Here is a 15658-nt window from a genome sequence, read left to right as displayed (position 1 = left end):
CAAACATCCCTTACAAAACCCAAAACACCGTCGACCTCACTCGATCCACAAGCTCTCCATCAACAACCGCAAGCTCGGATTCGGCGCGCCAAAGTGCGCCTGCAGGGCGTCAATCTCCCTGACGATGGCGTCCTGCCACCCGAGCAGCAGCTTCCGGGTGGCGTCGACGGTGCCGCTGGCGCGCAGCAGGCCGACGAGGTACCGCTTGCTCTCGGCGACCTCGGCCTTGCCGTCGCGCATCGAGCGGAACACGCCCTCGACCTGCACCATCATGTCGGGCCGCGCGCGCGCCAGGTGCACCAGCATGTACGAGAATTTCTGCTCGTCCAGGTCCTCGGCGAAGCCCTTTTTGTCCGCGTACTCGGCCGACGTGATGTTGAGGTAGTCGTCGCGCACCTGGTAGTAGAGGCCCGAGAGGTGCGAAAAGGCCGCAAAGGCGGCGCGGGTCTTTTCAGGAGAATTTACGTTGCTGGCTGCGATCATGAGCTCCGCCACCATGGAGATGAACGCGCCCGTCTTTTGCCCGACCATGCCCAGGTACTCGTCGCGGGTGGGGCACTGCCGGTTCGCGGTCCAGTGCAGGTCCAGCGACTGGCCCAGAAACAGATTCTGCAGCTGGCGGAGCAGCACGTCCATCATCTCGCGGTTGTCGAGGCTGTTGATGGCCGCGACGGCCTGCACGTAGAGGTACGTGGCGCTGTTGATGGCGGGCCCGGCGCCGTAGACGACGTGGGTGGCGGGGAAGCCGCGGCGGAGGCGCGAGTTGTCCTCGATGTCGTCCAGGATCAGCGACGAGTCGTGCAGGCAATTGATGACCGACTTGATGCTCTCCATCTCCCTGGCCGGCACGTCGAGCCACCGGCTGTAGCAGTCCACCAGCGCGGAGCGGAAGCCCTTGGACGGCATGGATTGGATGTAGCGGATGGGCGCCTGGATCACCTCCTCGGCCCGGCTGTGGACTGGTGGTTGCTTTGTGGCCTCGACTACCACGCTGCTAAAGACCGACGACGGCGACGTGAGCGGCGACCCGGACTTGCCCTCCGACAGAGGGGTCTTGACGCCATCCGCCGCGGAGCCTTCGGGGCTTTCGGCCAGCGGCATCACCGCCCTCCCCAGCCCGGCCAGCTCGTGGACCTGCGGGTGGCCAGGTGCGGGCTGCTCCGGGACGTGCGTCCAGTCGTTGTGCCGGTAGCACTGCGAGCTCCAATAATCGTTGCCCGCCAGCGCCGTGTGTAGGTTCTCCAGCAGCTTGACGAGGTGGGGGCTCAGGGCCGGATATTGGGCGTAAAGGGCGTCTTTGGACTGCACCCACTTGGTCTCCTCTTCCACAACCATCTCGGCCACTCTCCGTTTTGCCTGCTCCTCCGTCCAAGTGGGATTCTGCTTCATCATGAACCAAACCGTATTAAAGACCTTGCCCGCCTCCTGGGTCTTGGCCTGCTCGCGCTCCCTCGGCCAGCTCCAGTAATCGTTGGTCAAGAGCATACACCGCTCGACGTGCTGTATGGGAACGGCCATCATGGCGTATTCCTCGTCCGTGACCACAATGCCTAGGGAGAATTCCAGCATTGCGTAATATGCACTAGACAATAATTAGTTTACAGCCTTTTGTAAGACATGGAGTTGATTGTGACAACTTACCCCATACCGCCGTTGTTGGCCCTCGACTCGAAATACTCGTCCAGCGCTTCTATCTTTTCCGTATCGTAATTCTCCATGATGGCGAGCCACTTTTTTCGGTACGCCTCCAGCATGCGCAGCGCACCGACCCGGTCGACGCGGACGCACTCGAGAATGGCGGTCGACACGAGGTCCTTGGTCTTGGCCGAGCGGGAGTCGGCCGACAAACTGCGGTCGTCCGAGACGTCCATAGCCGCATCCAAGTCCATGTGCTCTATGTGGGCCGCCGCGATGGACATTTCCTCGCAGGCGTCTGTCACGTTTGTCGTCAGCATCTCGAAAGCCTCACCATTTTCGTCGGGACAGCATATCGAATCACGGATCAAAAGCACCAACCATCGTGAAAACACCCGACGTCCAGAAGATAACACAGCAAGCCCAGGCGGTCCGGCTCGCTCTCGGGCCAGATGAAGCTGCCCCAGTTGCCCACGCGGCACGGCGACCCGTTCGACTTTTTGTCCTGGCCGTCCTTCATGATCCGGCCCCAGTCGCCCGTCAGGCAGATGGCGCCGGCGTCGGCCAGCTCGTCGTGCCGGTGGATGCGCACGGGGAGGGACGTGAGCGCACCCGACGCCACCACCGTCTCGCGGGCCACCGGCTCCGAGTACGGGTACAGTTCCTCGTGGGAGAGCATTGTGGTGGTTGGGGGATGGTGCGTTGCTTTGACAGTCTTGACGATGCCGTCAAGTTTGGAAAAGCGCGCCTTTGGCGTGAACTAGAACTATAACTAGAACCTAGAACTAGAACCTAGAACTAGGTCTAATGGGTCCAGCTCTGGGGAAATAAAGAAAGACGAGATGGACCAGGGATAATTGGTAAATGATGTGATGGCATGTGTCAAACCGTCTCAAGACTGCCGGCTGCTGTTTTGTTCGCGTCAGCAAAAAGGGCATTCGAGGCGCTTATACGATTTTAACTTTTGTTTCTTGTTCGCGTCGTGCTCCCCCCCTCTCCCCCTCCCCACGCATACACAAAAAGCAAACAACGGACCCTCCCAAGGCTTTTTCCAAGGCCCCCGAGGGCCCCGTCGAGTTGTCCGGCGGGTCAGGGTCTCGGAATCGCTTAGGGATTTTCCGTTTTGCGACTAATCCAACCTTGGCCTGGAATTCCGTCCAACCCCCCCTCCCTGTGACCACCAGAACCGCCCAGAACCGGAAATTCCGGCCCCAAAAAGGAGCTCCTCACGGAGTCACCGTCCAGAAACCCGAAAGCGAAATGCCGAGGGCGACATTTCCCCATTGTTTAGCCCCTGTTTACATCATATTCGACCTGGGAGGGAAGGTGACAAATTTGCTCGGCTTTGGCACACCGATAGGGTTTCGTCGGCCTTGGAAGGCGAGAGGAATTGGAAACTCTAAAAAAGAAAAAGAAAAAAGGTTTTGTGGGCTACGTGGTATACAATAGGTGGGCTTGACATGCCTGGTAGCCCATCTTTGATGATCCTGGACCTCCGGGCTCTCGGTCACTAGATGTTCCAGTCGATATTGGCTGCACAGGCTGGCCGAGGCGGGGAATCCCTCGGGCTCGCGGCTCAGCGCGATAACCGCCGGTCCTGGTTTATTTGGCAAGTCACATCCAGACTGGGTCGACATTGGCCGCAGTATGCACGCGATATCATGAGGGGGGGCCCATTGTATGACTATAGCTTCTTGGCTAAAACGCGGAGGATGGTTTGAAGACACTCGCCAAGAGCAGAAAAACGTCGTGTCGACGATGCTGCACATCCCTGTTCACACCACGCCTGTCCAGCCACACCACGGTATACTTTGGTGCGATAGAGTGTCGATCCGGGCAAGTACGTAAATATTTGCTCTCTGCGCCTTGTTGGGCCCGACTTGCCGACGGACTTGACAGCATACCAGGACGAGGTTCTATCAAGGCACCGGCCCTTATATTGCAGAAAAAGAAAAAAAATAAGACATGATCATTATTGTATGGGAATCCCTTTGGGGAATCGGTAGCGACTATCCATTCTCCAGGCTGCGCGTCTCCAAGACACGACTCGCATATAAGTCGGTCGAAATAACACAGAAACCCACTTATTCCTTTTTCTTTTTTTTCTTTTTTTTCGTTCATCTCTTCTCTCCACCCCTTGGGCGTCCAAACAAGCTTTGCAGAAAAAAAACCCATATCATCCCCACAGATTTTGGTAACGGTATCCCAGAACGGGAAAGATGCTCGTCTACCCGAAAGCTTAATGGAAAGGAGGGGGGGGGGAGGGGTGTGCGCAACACAAAACACCAAACACCCCTGTCCCTGCCCCTGTCTGTGATATTTACCGGGTAGTTCGTCGACGTTGCGACGGGCGCGGGGATTAGCGCAATGCCGATGCTAAACATTGCCAAGCCTGCCGCGAGGCGGGAGGGGTGGTGGATGTTATCAAAAATAAGTAATGCTGCGTGGGTTCATGAATCTCAGCATTGGGCTGTAGAAAATAAAAGTGGGTGGTGGGTTCTTTTCGCGTGGTCATGTAGTCCCGTGGTAGGAATGAATTTTCGGCCACAGAGATACTGTGTTTAGTGGAAGACGGTGGAAATAGGCCGCCAAGTAGCCGTCTGTAATTATCAGTAGTATACAGCTCGCTTGAAATTCCCAGTACAAACAAACATGGCCAATTTTTGAGGGGGCATTCATTCAGGGGTAGGTTTATATACGTAGACAGACATGCATCGTTCAGCCATTACACAAGCGCTACATGGACCCATTCATCTGATGAAAGGCGTCGCCCGCACCCATAGTGCTCGCTTTTCCCGCATCAAGCGCACTGTGGCGTTGGCACCGGCCACCCAGTCGACCGACTGCTCGCAAAGAGACATGTCAAAGTGCCAAAAGAGGGTTGCCATGACCATGCGGACTTCGTGGTAGACGAGGCTGTTTTGTAGTTAGTCTTTGTTAAATGAAGAAAGTAAAAAAAAGAGAGAGAAAAAAAAAAGAAATCAAGGCTGGCTCATGGCCACTCACCGCTTCCCAATGCAGTCCATGCTCCCCTTGGCAAACGGCTTAAAGGTATCCCGCTTGTCCTGATCGTACGGCGCGGGCGGGTCGGGCAGCCAGCGCTCGGGCACAAAGGCGTCCGGGTTGGCAAAGTTGGTGGGCAGGTGGGCGCTGGCCCAGTGCGGGACGCCGCAGACGGTGCCGGCGGGGAGAAAGTGGCCATCGACGGTGGCGCCACCCTCGGGCACGATGCGCGGGATGGCGACGGTAAAAGGGGTGTGCTGGCGCAGGGCCTCCATGATGCAGGCATCGAGGTAGGCGAGGCGGCTGAGGTTGGAGACCTGGATCTCGGAGGCGTGGGCAAAGGCGGCGCGCACCTCGGCGGCCAGGCGGGCGTGGGCGTGCGGCGTGCTCAGCACCCACCACACCATGCCGGCCATCAGCACGGGGGTCGACTCGGCGCCAGCCAGGCACAGGATGGAGGCCAGGTCGTTGGCCTGCCCGGCCGACAGCGGGTTGGCCGTGTCCTGCATGGCGGCCCAGATCAGCGACATGACGTCGCCGCGCGAGCTGTCGGCCTTGTCCAGCCAGCGCGCCGCCTTGGCCTCGGCCGTGGCCCGCAGGCTGTTCCAGAAGCGCATCAGCGGCAGGCGGAGCAGCAGCCCGTACAGCGAGCTGGTGGCCCGGTAGCGCAGCACCACCTGCAGCGCCGACAGGAACGGCGCCCCCAGCTCGATGGCCCGGAGGTACGGGTGCTGCCTGTTGCCGTCCAGGCAGCCGAAGCTCTCGCCGAAGCTGAGCACCCCCATGGTGTCAAACGTCATCCAGACCAGCTTCTGCGCCACGTCCACCGGCTCGCCCCCGTGCGCCGCCACGTTGAGCCGCAGCTTGGTCACCCACTCGTACAGGATGTCGGCGTGCCGGTCGATGGTGCGGTCCGTGAACGCCGGCTGCAGCAGCCTGCGCACGATCCGGTGCTCCTGCTTGACCGGCGAGATGAACCCCCCGCGCTCGCTGAGCTGCGTCACGCGCAGAAAGTTGAGGTCCCGGTTGAAGACGCGGCTGCCGCAAATGTCCTCCCACGACTGCTTGGACGCGTTGGAAACCTCGTCGGGCCCCGTGCGCACGATGGGGCCGTATTTCTCGTGCAGCGCCACCAGGTCTTTCCAGTGCACCCCGAGCACCTGCTGTCGCCATAGTCGTGGGATCCAGGACGCTGCGTAGATTTTGGGTCCAGGAACCGAGGCGAGGGGGTGCAAGTAGAGGTTGTAGATGATCCTGTATATGCGGTAGCATACCTAGATTGTGTCTGTTAGGCAGAGATCAAGACAAAGGACATGGCCATCTTGATTTTCTGCATCGGTGGTGCAATGACTTACAAAAATGCCCAAGAGCATATAAAATGTCAGCGCCATGGTCAAGTGCGTGTGGGTTTGCCTTGCCTGCTTCAGCTTGCACGGGATCTGTCTGGTTCGGGTTGGCGTTTTGCGCTTGGGAAAGAGCGAAAACCACCACCAACGCCTTTTGTATCCTTCCAAGTTTGGAACAAGCCATGGCAAAACCCACCCCGTGGGTACCTGGGCCAGCCCAAAAAAAAATGAAGCGGGTTGCCCGGCGTGGGCTGGGCCTTCGTGTGTAGGGGTGTTAAATCCGACTCAAATCCGGCGGCGGACTGTGCTGGCACCCCGTGGGCACCAGAAATGTCCCACCCTCAGGAAATAAAAGTTGCAAGCCAGGGTGGTCAATGGATTTGGGAAATGGCCACTTTGGGTGTTGTTCGATTTTCTCTGCTCTCTGCTCTTCCATCTATTTTCTTTATTTTCCTTGGATACTTTTACTCTCACATAAAAGGCAACGAGCGTAAAATAGAATTCGTCAAGATCCTTGAATGATGCACTACACCGACCACAGACTGTAACATTTGCTACCCTGGCCACCTGAGTAGTGCAGATCCTCAAAGCCCCTCATTAATCGACTCTGGGCCTAGCGGACTGGACCCCCTTTACCTTTGCCAAAGAGCTCCGTTATACACGCAGCGGCATTACAGGACGAGGAGAGAAGAGAGACAAAGAAAAACCAAAATATGGATGCCGCAACAGCTTCCCACACCCAGTCCGTCCGCGACAAATACAACCAAGAGCGCGACAAGCGCTACCACCCAGATGGGCTGAAGCAGTACATTGTCGACCTGGCCGCGTCGTCAACATATGCACGCTACCAGGCGGACCCATGGCGTTGCGAGTCCTCCACCTCCCAGTCCAGCTCCAGCTCCAGCTCCAGCTCCAGCTCCAGCTCCAACTCCAACTCCAACTCTAGTCCCAGACAGCCGGCCCTGCGCGACGGCGACAGCTGCACGGTGCTGATCGTGGGAGCCGGGTTCGGCGGGATCCTCTTCGCGGCCAACCTGGTCAAGGCGGGCATGGATCCGGCGCACATCCGACTGGTGGACACGGCCATGGGCTTCGGCGGGACCTGGTACTGGAACCGCTACCCGGGGCTGCACTGCGACGTGGAGAGCTACATCTACATGCCGCTGCTCGAGGACACGGGCTACGTGCCGCGCCACAAGTACTCGGCCGGCCCGGAGCTGCGGGACCACGCGCAGAGGATCGCGGTCCACTTTGGCCTGGCCGACAAGGCGCAGTTCGGCACGAGGGTCGACGAGATGCGCTGGAACGAGCAGCACCGCCAGTGGGTGGCCCGCCTCGTGCTCGTCGACGACCACCACCACCAAACCCCCCTGACCGTGCGCAGCCGCTTCGTCATGACCGCCTACGGCATCGGCCACTACCCCAAGCTCCCCGCCGTGCCGGGCCTCGACGCCTTCAGGGGCAGCGCCTTTCACACCAGCCGGTGGGACTACAGCGTCACGGGCGGCTCGGAAGCAAAGCCCGACCTGACGCTGCTGCGCGACAAGCGCGTGGGCATCGTCGGCACCGGCGCCACCGCCGTCCAGGCCATCCCGCACCTTGCGCGCTGGGCCAAGGACCTCTACGTCTTCCAGCGCACGCCCAGCAGCGTCGGCCCGCGCAACAACAGGCCCACCGACGCGTCGCGCTGGGCCCGGGACGTCGCCACGCACCAGGGCTGGCAGACGGAGCGGGCCGAGAACTTCAACGCCTTTCTGGCCAACGACACGCCGCGGCCGGCGGTCGACCTCGTCGACGACGAGTGGACGCGGCTGCCTTCGTACAGCGCGCTGATCGGCAGCGCGGCGGACCTGGGCGCCGGCCGGGAGGGCGTGGAGCGCTACGTGGCGGCGCTGGAGGAGATGGACCTGCCGCAGCAGGAGGCGCGCCGGAGCTGGGTCGACGGCATCGTGCGCGACGCGGCCACGGCGGAAAACCTCAAGGCCTGGTACCCGTCCTGGTGCAAGCGGCCGTGCTTCAGCGACGACTACCTGCAGGCCTTCAACCGGCCCAACGTGCACCTGGTCCCCACGGGGCCGCGGGGCATCGACGAGGTGTCGGGGAGCAGGGTCGCGGTCGGCGCCGACCACTACGAGCTCGACGTGCTCATCTTTGCCACGGGCTTCAGGCCGCCCACCAGCGGCAGCCCGGCCGAGCGGAGCCGGATCAAGGTCTACGGGCGCGACGGCAGGGACATGGACGACAAGTGGGCCGCCGGCGTGAGCACGCTGCACGGCATGCTCAGCCGCGGCTTTCCCAACTTTTTCTTCCCGGGCCCCAACCAGATGGGCGCCGCCCCAAACGGCACCTACCAGCGGGACCGCATCGGCGAGCATTTCGCATACATCATCACCGCCGCCGCCGCCGCAGCAAAGCAGCCCTGCGGAGAATTCGACGTGGTGATTGAGCCCACGGCCGAGTCAGAAGAGGATTGGAGCGCCCAGACGGCAAGTCATGCAGCCCGCTTGACCGCCATGGTCAGCTGTACGCCAAACTACATGATCACGCCCGAGGAGCAGGAGGCGGCGGCCAAGGGGAGGCGGGAGGGGCTTGCCAAGAAGGCGAGGGGTGCGCTCTGGGGGAGGGGTGTAAGAAATTACATGGAGATATTGAAGGAGTGGAGGGAGGAAGGGAAGCTCAGGGGGCTTGTTATTGCGTGATCCCTGACGATCCTTGACCTACTTACTAGTCTAGTTCTAGTTCTAGATCTAGACTCGAGAACCTTGTTAGAGTTTTCCGTTTCTGCATGGGGGCTGTGGGTCGTATCGTCCTGAAAGGTTGGGAACAGCTGTTGATCCCATGCAGCCATAGCCATGTACACACAACACACTTGCAGAGACTTGGGCGACAATGTACCTACCCCCCTCTCAAGGACAAGAGACAAGAAAAAGAAATCCTTGTACAGCAGCAGTGAGCACTGGCCCATGGCAACAGCCGCGGCTTCCGAACCCCGTAGTAAATCAAGCCGTCATCCAAGCACCCAAACCAAGCAGAACAACTACCAACCATACATAGTTACGTAGTTCATTCACTTATTGTCTTGGCAGAGACCAAAGCACATGCGGATAGCCAATTCTCCCCCCGCAACTTTGGGACAATGACTCTCTACATGGTTTACCTTTTGGAAGAGGCCATCAAGACGCCGTGGACATGTGCGTTGCTTGCCTTCGTGACCGCAGGCTACCTCCTCATCGACTGGCCGATAGTCTACCCCGGAATCCCGCTTCTGGGTGCCGGACGGGGAATTCTGGGCCGCCGGGCAGCTGGGAAAGAATTTCGATTGAGAGGGCGGGAGATGGTGCGGGAGTTTGCCAAGGTATTTTTTGCGTATTTTTTTTTTTTTTTCTCGTTTTTGTTGCACGCACATGACAATACCATATCAAGATCCATATATATGCCGATACTGGGATATGCCTAACACACGACTGCCAACAGACAAATGAGCCCTTCCAGGTCATCACCGAGACCGCGACAAAGATCTTCCTCCCGCCGCGGTATGCAGAGGAGATCAAAGACGTCAAGGAGCTGAGCTTCACGCAGGCCCTTGCAAAGGTAGGCTTCCTCTTGCCTTTTTGTCTTGTGAGCTCGAGTTTTGTGCATGTCGCAGTGGTAACGTTGCACACAGGAGTTGTTCGCCGGGTATAGCGGCTTCGAGCCCATTGCCGCCATTGCAGACGACGCCAACATCATCCAGACCGTTGCGCGGTTGAACATTACGACCTCTTTGAGTATGTCTAGCCCAATTCCCATTTTCCATTTCCCATTTCCCACAGTTTGCCATCTTTGGCAGCAAATATCACTAACACTGGAAAGAGTACCTAACCGACCATGTCTCGAACGAGGCAGGCGCCGCACTGGCCGAACACCTTGGCAATGACACAGGTACGCACATAATCCCACCTTCACCATACTCCAGATACGATAATAATAACAGCGCACAAAAAGATCACTGGCAGGAGATTCCCGTAAAATCCTTCACCCGCACCCTGGCAGCTCGCCTCTCGGCCCGCGTCTTTGTCGGCCCGTCCCTGTGCTCGGACAAGGCCTGGCTGGCCGTGTCGGCAGGCTACGCAGCGCAGTGCCACGTTGCATCCTTCAAGCTGCAGGCCTGGCCGCGGCCGCTGCGCCGGCTCGTCAATTGGTTCCTGCCCGAGTGCCGCGCGCTGAGGAGCATGGTGCGCGAGGCCCGGCGGATCCTGAGGCCCATCGTGGCCGAACGGCAGGGCAAGCCGCGGGAGGACACCATCTCGTGGCTCCAGACCGCCCTCCGAGCGACCAGTCTCACCCGCTACACCGTCGCCGACTTCCAGCTCGGCCTGAGCCTGGCCGCCATACACACCACCACCGAGCTGCTCACCCACGCGCTGCTGGATATAGTCGCCGCCGGGCCCGAGCTGATTGACGATCTGCGCAAGGAGGTCGTCGACGTCTTTGGCGAGAGCAGCCCCGACGGTGCCGTGTTCACCAAGACGAGGTTGTACAACATGCGCCTGCTGGACAGCGCCATCAAGGAGTCGCAGAGGGTGCACACCGCGCGGCTGGGTACGTCGGATCCGTCCTCTCTCGTCTGGAACTAGAATACCAGAAGAAACCAGAAACCACTAGATAAACAGCAGCTGACACCTGACAACAACAAAAAAAATACAGGCGGAATGGGCCGCGTGGCCACACGACCAACAACGCTGCCCTCGGGCCTGCACATCCCCGCGGGCGCCTACACCACGGTCCTGCTGACCCCGGACGCGGACCTCTTCCCCTCGCCCGAGACGTACAACCCGCGCCGCTTCCTGGACCTGCGCTCCCGCCCCGGCCAGGACAAGAACTGGCAGCTGGTGACCACGTCGCCGCACCACCTGGCCTTTGGGTACGGCGCCCACGCCTGCCCGGGCCGGTTCCTGGCCGCCGCCGAGGTCAAGATCGCGCTCGTGAGGCTCCTGATGGGCTACGACTGGCGGCTGCAGGGCGGGAGGGGCGCCGACGTCGGGCTGGTTAGTGCGCATCGCGTGGCGGATCCGGCGGCGCGGGTTTGGTTCCGCGCGAGGGAGAGCGAGGTGTGTTTTGAGGGGCGGGATGGGCTGTAAGGGGCGCTTTTATGTGGCTTGTATGGAAGTGCTTGTATGGAAGTGATCAAATGTACTTGTGGCAAAAAGGAATGTACTTGTGGGAAAAAGACAACAACATGCGCATGATGTACCAACACCTACAAGCCTCGTAGTCCGTTGCACACCAAATAAATAAGCAAATGAATAAAAACAAAAAGAAAGCTCAATCCTTGAAACAAAGCACCTCCGCACACAACCCAATCTTATCCCTCCCCTCGGTCCCCGCCCACACCTCATACGCAGCTCTCAGCCTCGCCAGCTCCTCCACCGTCAGTATCCCCTCGGCCAGCGCGTCGTCGACCCCAATACCGCGCCCGACCACCTGCAGCGCCTCGGCGGAGCGCTCCTCGCCGACGGCGCAGACGACGCGCGCAAAGCCGGCCTCGCGCGCCCAGGCCTCGAGCATGGACCCGGCGCGCGGGTGGCCGCCGCGCGCCTCGAGCAGCGCCGCCGCGTAGACGGCGTGCAGCTCGAGGCCCGCCACGTGCGGCGTCCACTTGACCTCGCGCACAATGTCGAGCGGGTCGCGCAGCGCCGCCACGCCGCCCGGCTTGAGCACGCGCCGAAACTCCCGCAGCGCCCGCACCGGGTCCGCCACGTGCGTGCAGCACGTGTGCGCGTGCACCACGTCGAAGCTGCCGTCGCCAAACGCCGACAGGTCCTGCGCGTCCCCCACCCGGAACGAGAGGTTGCGCGGCGCTGCTCCTGCCCCGCCGTCGTCGTCGCGCGCCTGCGTCTCCTGCGCAAACTTCACCATCGCCGGCGATATGTCTATGCCGATCGTCTGCCCGTCCTTGCAGATGCTTGCCAGGTCGCGCGTTATGCTGCCCGACCCGGATCCCACGTCCAGGACCGAGTGGTGGGGGCGGAGGTAGGGCAGGAGGTAGTGTGCTTGGATGTGTGCACGGCGCGTGTTGTACGAGGATTCTAGTGACATTTTTGGTGTTGCTAGTGTTTTTTTTTTTTTGTTTTAATTTGTTATTGGGTTGTGCTTGTGGAAAAAAGGGGGTTCGCTCCGGCGGTACTGCTTTGGCACTTGAATCGTGTGCGTTTGTTTTCCCTGCTTCTTGGTGTCTTGTTTTGTATAAATCGTCTTGTCATTTTTGCAAAGGTTACCTGTTTCGGTACATCACCCAACAGTTGTCTTATGCTCGATTAATCGGACACTCGGGGTGGTAGTATCCGCTCCGAACCGATACCGCCCTCCCCGGCCATCGGAAATGATAATTAGTAGTGACTGACTTGCAAGTCATTGCAAAAGCGGTCAGGGATTTTGGTCTCCTCCGGTCACCCCGATGTTGCTAGTCCCGATCTGCCTGAACCTTGCCCGGTGGGGATCATGAGCCCTCTTCCTCCCCTCTACATATACGTACTGCGTATATCCCGGTTCTTTCACACAAAGGCAACAACGCAAGTCGAGGTCGGAGGTGGAGTTGGCTCTTGTATGGGGGGTAGAGGTGGTGCACATGGTCCATTCCGGAAACCGAATCAGTGACATTACTCACTTGGCCGGGTTATAGTCAACAACCTTAACAAGCGGCTCGTCTCGTTCGCCTACCTAGCTTTGCAGCTGAAAATTTCCCTATTCATCGTCGCCTGCTTGTAGATTAGCATACCTAGACACCAAGACAATTGGCACCAATGTCCATCATCCCACCACCCCCAAAACCATACACTCCCGGCCTGGATTTCGCCAGCAGGAGATATGTCGACCCTGCCGCCCAATTCGACCACGAGTGCTCCGAGGCGTTGCATGTCATCAAGGCCAAGCTCCAGGTGCTGCTTTCCACACTCGACCGCCCCTTGCGGCAAACATACCCGCTGACAGCCCGCAGGACTTTGCCGAGCTGGAAGCCCTGATCTCCATAACCCTGAGCGACGGCACTTTTAGCAAGCCGCCGGTCTACATTGACGCCCGCGGCGGTCACGTCGGTGTTTTGGACGAGACGGACGCCGTGCCCGATGCTCAGACGACCCTGAAGCCAGGCTATGTGATCCGCTTCCACCAGGGGATCCTCGACCCGCGCTTGGGTCTTTTCATGGACGCAGCCGCAAACCCCAAGACGGTCCCAACCGGCAATGTGCCCAAAATCATCCGCTGGGCCGACTTGCTCAACAAAACGCCGGTGCAGCTGCTCAGAGGTGCCGACTCCTTTGACAGGCTGCCGCAGCCCACGGAGGATTTGGAGCAGGTGAAGCGGGATATTGAAGAGTTTGGTTACGGGTTAGTATAATCACCCCCTTGCTTTCCTGTTTTCCTCTTTGCGGTGCAATGCTCAACACACCCGCCCGTGACAGGCTAATCGCAAACGCGCTGCTGCCTGCCGAGGTCGCTATCATTCGCGACGCAGTAATGTCCCAAGCCGCCGGGGAGCAGGCTGCCGGCGTAGCCACTTTTGATGGCGGTCCAGACAAGCCTAACCAACGTGTTTGGTAAGTATCTACCTACCCCAGGTATAAATACTCCTTTCGTACATGTACCAAGGCTAATTGGGCAACACTGCAACAGGAATCTCATCAACAAAGGCGACGAATTCATGTAATAATACTCCCACCTATCCTCTCCAAGTGTCCAGATCCACTAACTGCGGAAACGACAGCGATCTTTTAAATCACCCCCTAATTGACGCCATCGTCCCTTGGTTTTTGGGCGAGCACGCCCATATATCCACCTATACCGCCAACATCGCGCGACCGGGCAACGTACCTATGATAGTGCACACGGACCAAGCGGCCAAAACGCCACCTCAGCGGCATTTGGCGCTGGGACTTAATATTTCGTTTTATTTGGTTGATACGGAAGATGTCAACGGAGCCACGAGAATGTGGCCTGGCAGTCATGTGGGGAACGTTGCACCGTGTGATATTTGGAGTATTGTAAGCTGTTTCCCCCCTTGTCTTTGAGCGGTAGAAATAAGCTCAACGTTACTAACAATACCTTCAACACAAAAAAGGACGGTTCAATCCCGTCGGCTGCCCCAGCGGGAACAGCCGTTATTTTCGACAATCGACTTTGGCACACAACAGGCCCAAACCGAGCAGATCCGGCGGCTACCAACGCCGATCGCCCCGTTATTCTGCTGCATTTTGTTCGTTCCTATGTTCGCGCGGGCGAAAATCACTATCTCAGCATGCGCAAGGAAGTTCAGGACAAGCTCCCCGACCGCCAAAGGGCGTTTTTCGGCTTCAGAAAAATTCCTGGCGGCGGAAGTGTTGACGGCGGCACCAAGGTTGAGTTTGTTAGCAGAATCGAGAATGCCGTCGGAAGGTTGAGAGTTTAACGAGGTCGTATTGACCTGGTCTGCTTCATTTGCACAATTGAAAGACAAGCAAGACAAGGTCTCTCTGTAGCGTTTGCACGTGATCTCAAGCAAGCATATGGAATATAGAGCACGTCACGTGCTCCAACACTTGTCAGCAATCACATGTGCCACTCTCGGGGTTAGGGTTTGATACTGTTGGCCAAGTCGTGCTGTCATGATCTCCACGTTGGCAACCTGGGCACACAACTCAAGCAAAAGGAAAATTGGCCCCGTGCCTCAAGATCTTCGAGTGCTAAGATCATCAGATGGCTAGAGATCTCCAAATGAGAATAAAAATTCGAGATTAAATTGGTTGAGATGGTGGCAGTGGCTGAATTGACGCAACCGTCAGCCTTGAAAGGCAACACCAGATGGTTCTAATCTGTTTTTAGAACATCAGCGTAATTGCGAGGATACGGTGCGGTAGTGGAGGCCAGGGTCTTTGTCGAACTTGCATAACATGGGACTGGAACAAAGCTCGGGTGAACAGACCCCACATTACGTTTCCTGCTGAAGTTTGAACAGGAGGTGCATTTGACAGCGAGCATTTTTGCGCCTCCGTTTCAACTTGACTTGCGGAAAAAATTGTCGATTTGGCAGAATTTACGGGGAAATAAAATCCGGTCAAGGAAATCCTCAACTCATTTGGTTATTTCATATTGATTGCTGAAACCGAGCCTGTTGACAAAAGCAACTAAACAACAGGCTTTGGCGAGCTCTCGGGTTCAAGCCGGAGGTTGAATGCGTCCACCAAAACAAAAGAAAAAGGTTTGCTTACCGACAGGCACTGAGTGGAGATCCAAAAATGAAAGTGTCGGCATCAAAGCTCTTCTGAGAGAGAACGGGGTTGTCAGCCTTCGCGCAAAGCTTCCGGAAGCCCTGATGACAGGCAAGCAAAAATAAGTAGACGTAATTCGATGCTAAGAAGCCGTTTATTTCGGTACGAGCGCCTTTCATTCATTGAGTCAATCTAGAAGAGCCAGCGAATCAGTGCCACCTATTTTCAGCTGCGCCGAAAGCAAACATGCATCGCGCAGCTCACGTCATCCCACCTCCGGTCGGGGGATTCGTAGCGGAAGCGTGGACTTTAATCAGCAGCAGCAGCAGTCGAGGGGACCCCCCATCCCTGCCGAAAGGGGTTGATGCACTTGGCGGGAACCTATTGTGGCCACGGGGTGCTTGCTTGTCCCCCGGAAAGAACAGCTCCCGCGCGAAGCAAAAAATTAAATGT

At 58.2% G+C, this 15658-nt stretch overlaps 5 protein-coding genes across 5 annotated transcripts; 3 read left to right on the top strand and 2 right to left on the bottom strand.

The window, feature by feature from the left end:
* Positions 1-36: 36 nt before the first annotated feature.
* MGG_03432 (geranylgeranyl pyrophosphate synthetase) lies at positions 37-2314 on the bottom strand (the record flags this gene model as incomplete). The annotated part of the gene is made up of 3 exons (XM_003716454.1): positions 37-1582; positions 1642-1933; positions 2017-2314. The coding sequence occupies 3 exons, from the start codon at positions 2312-2314 to the stop codon at positions 37-39; spliced, it is 2136 nt and encodes a 711-aa protein (XP_003716502.1).
* Positions 2315-4196: 1882 nt separating this feature from the next.
* Positions 4197-6138, bottom strand: MGG_03433 (averantin oxidoreductase; the record flags this gene model as incomplete). The annotated part of the gene is made up of 4 exons (XM_003716453.1): positions 5994-6138; positions 4642-5912; positions 4413-4551; positions 4197-4235 (listed from the first exon to the last, which is right to left on the bottom strand). The coding sequence occupies exons 1-4, from the start codon at positions 6027-6029 to the stop codon at positions 4197-4199; spliced, it is 1485 nt and encodes a 494-aa protein (XP_003716501.1). The 5' UTR covers positions 6030-6138.
* A 431-nt stretch (positions 6139-6569) lies between these two features.
* Positions 6570-9026, top strand: MGG_15274 (uncharacterized protein). Its single transcript, XM_003716452.1, has one exon. The coding sequence runs from the start codon at positions 6698-6700 to the stop codon at positions 8681-8683; it is 1986 nt and encodes a 661-aa protein (XP_003716500.1). The 5' UTR covers positions 6570-6697; the 3' UTR covers positions 8684-9026.
* A 94-nt stretch (positions 9027-9120) lies between these two features.
* MGG_15275 (uncharacterized protein) lies at positions 9121-11104 on the top strand (the record flags this gene model as incomplete). The annotated part of the gene is made up of 5 exons (XM_003716451.1): positions 9121-9339; positions 9459-9575; positions 9649-9751; positions 9837-10565; positions 10671-11104. 5 exons carry the CDS (start codon positions 9121-9123, stop codon positions 11102-11104), a joined length of 1602 nt encoding a protein of 533 aa, XP_003716499.1.
* Positions 11105-12766: 1662 nt separating this feature from the next.
* Positions 12767-14406, top strand: MGG_03434 (uncharacterized protein; the record flags this gene model as incomplete). The annotated part of the gene is made up of 5 exons (XM_003716450.1): positions 12767-12901; positions 12961-13349; positions 13424-13558; positions 13726-14002; positions 14080-14406. The coding sequence occupies 5 exons, from the start codon at positions 12767-12769 to the stop codon at positions 14404-14406; spliced, it is 1263 nt and encodes a 420-aa protein (XP_003716498.1).
* Between the last annotated feature and the right edge of the window lie 1252 nt (positions 14407-15658).

Source organism: Pyricularia oryzae, chromosome 4 (assembly GCF_000002495.2).
Source record: "Pyricularia oryzae 70-15 chromosome 4, whole genome shotgun sequence".
NCBI classification, from domain to species: domain Eukaryota; kingdom Fungi; phylum Ascomycota; class Sordariomycetes; order Magnaporthales; family Pyriculariaceae; genus Pyricularia; species Pyricularia oryzae.
Note: the sequence above shows the minus strand (reverse complement) of the source record. Positions and strands in the feature narration are given on the sequence as shown.

What these genes read in the sequence shown, in the direction of transcription:
- MGG_15274 (XM_003716452.1), top strand. Translation starts at nt 6,698, where the DNA reads ATGGATGCCGCAACAGCTTCCCACACCCAGTCCGTCCGCGACAAATAC.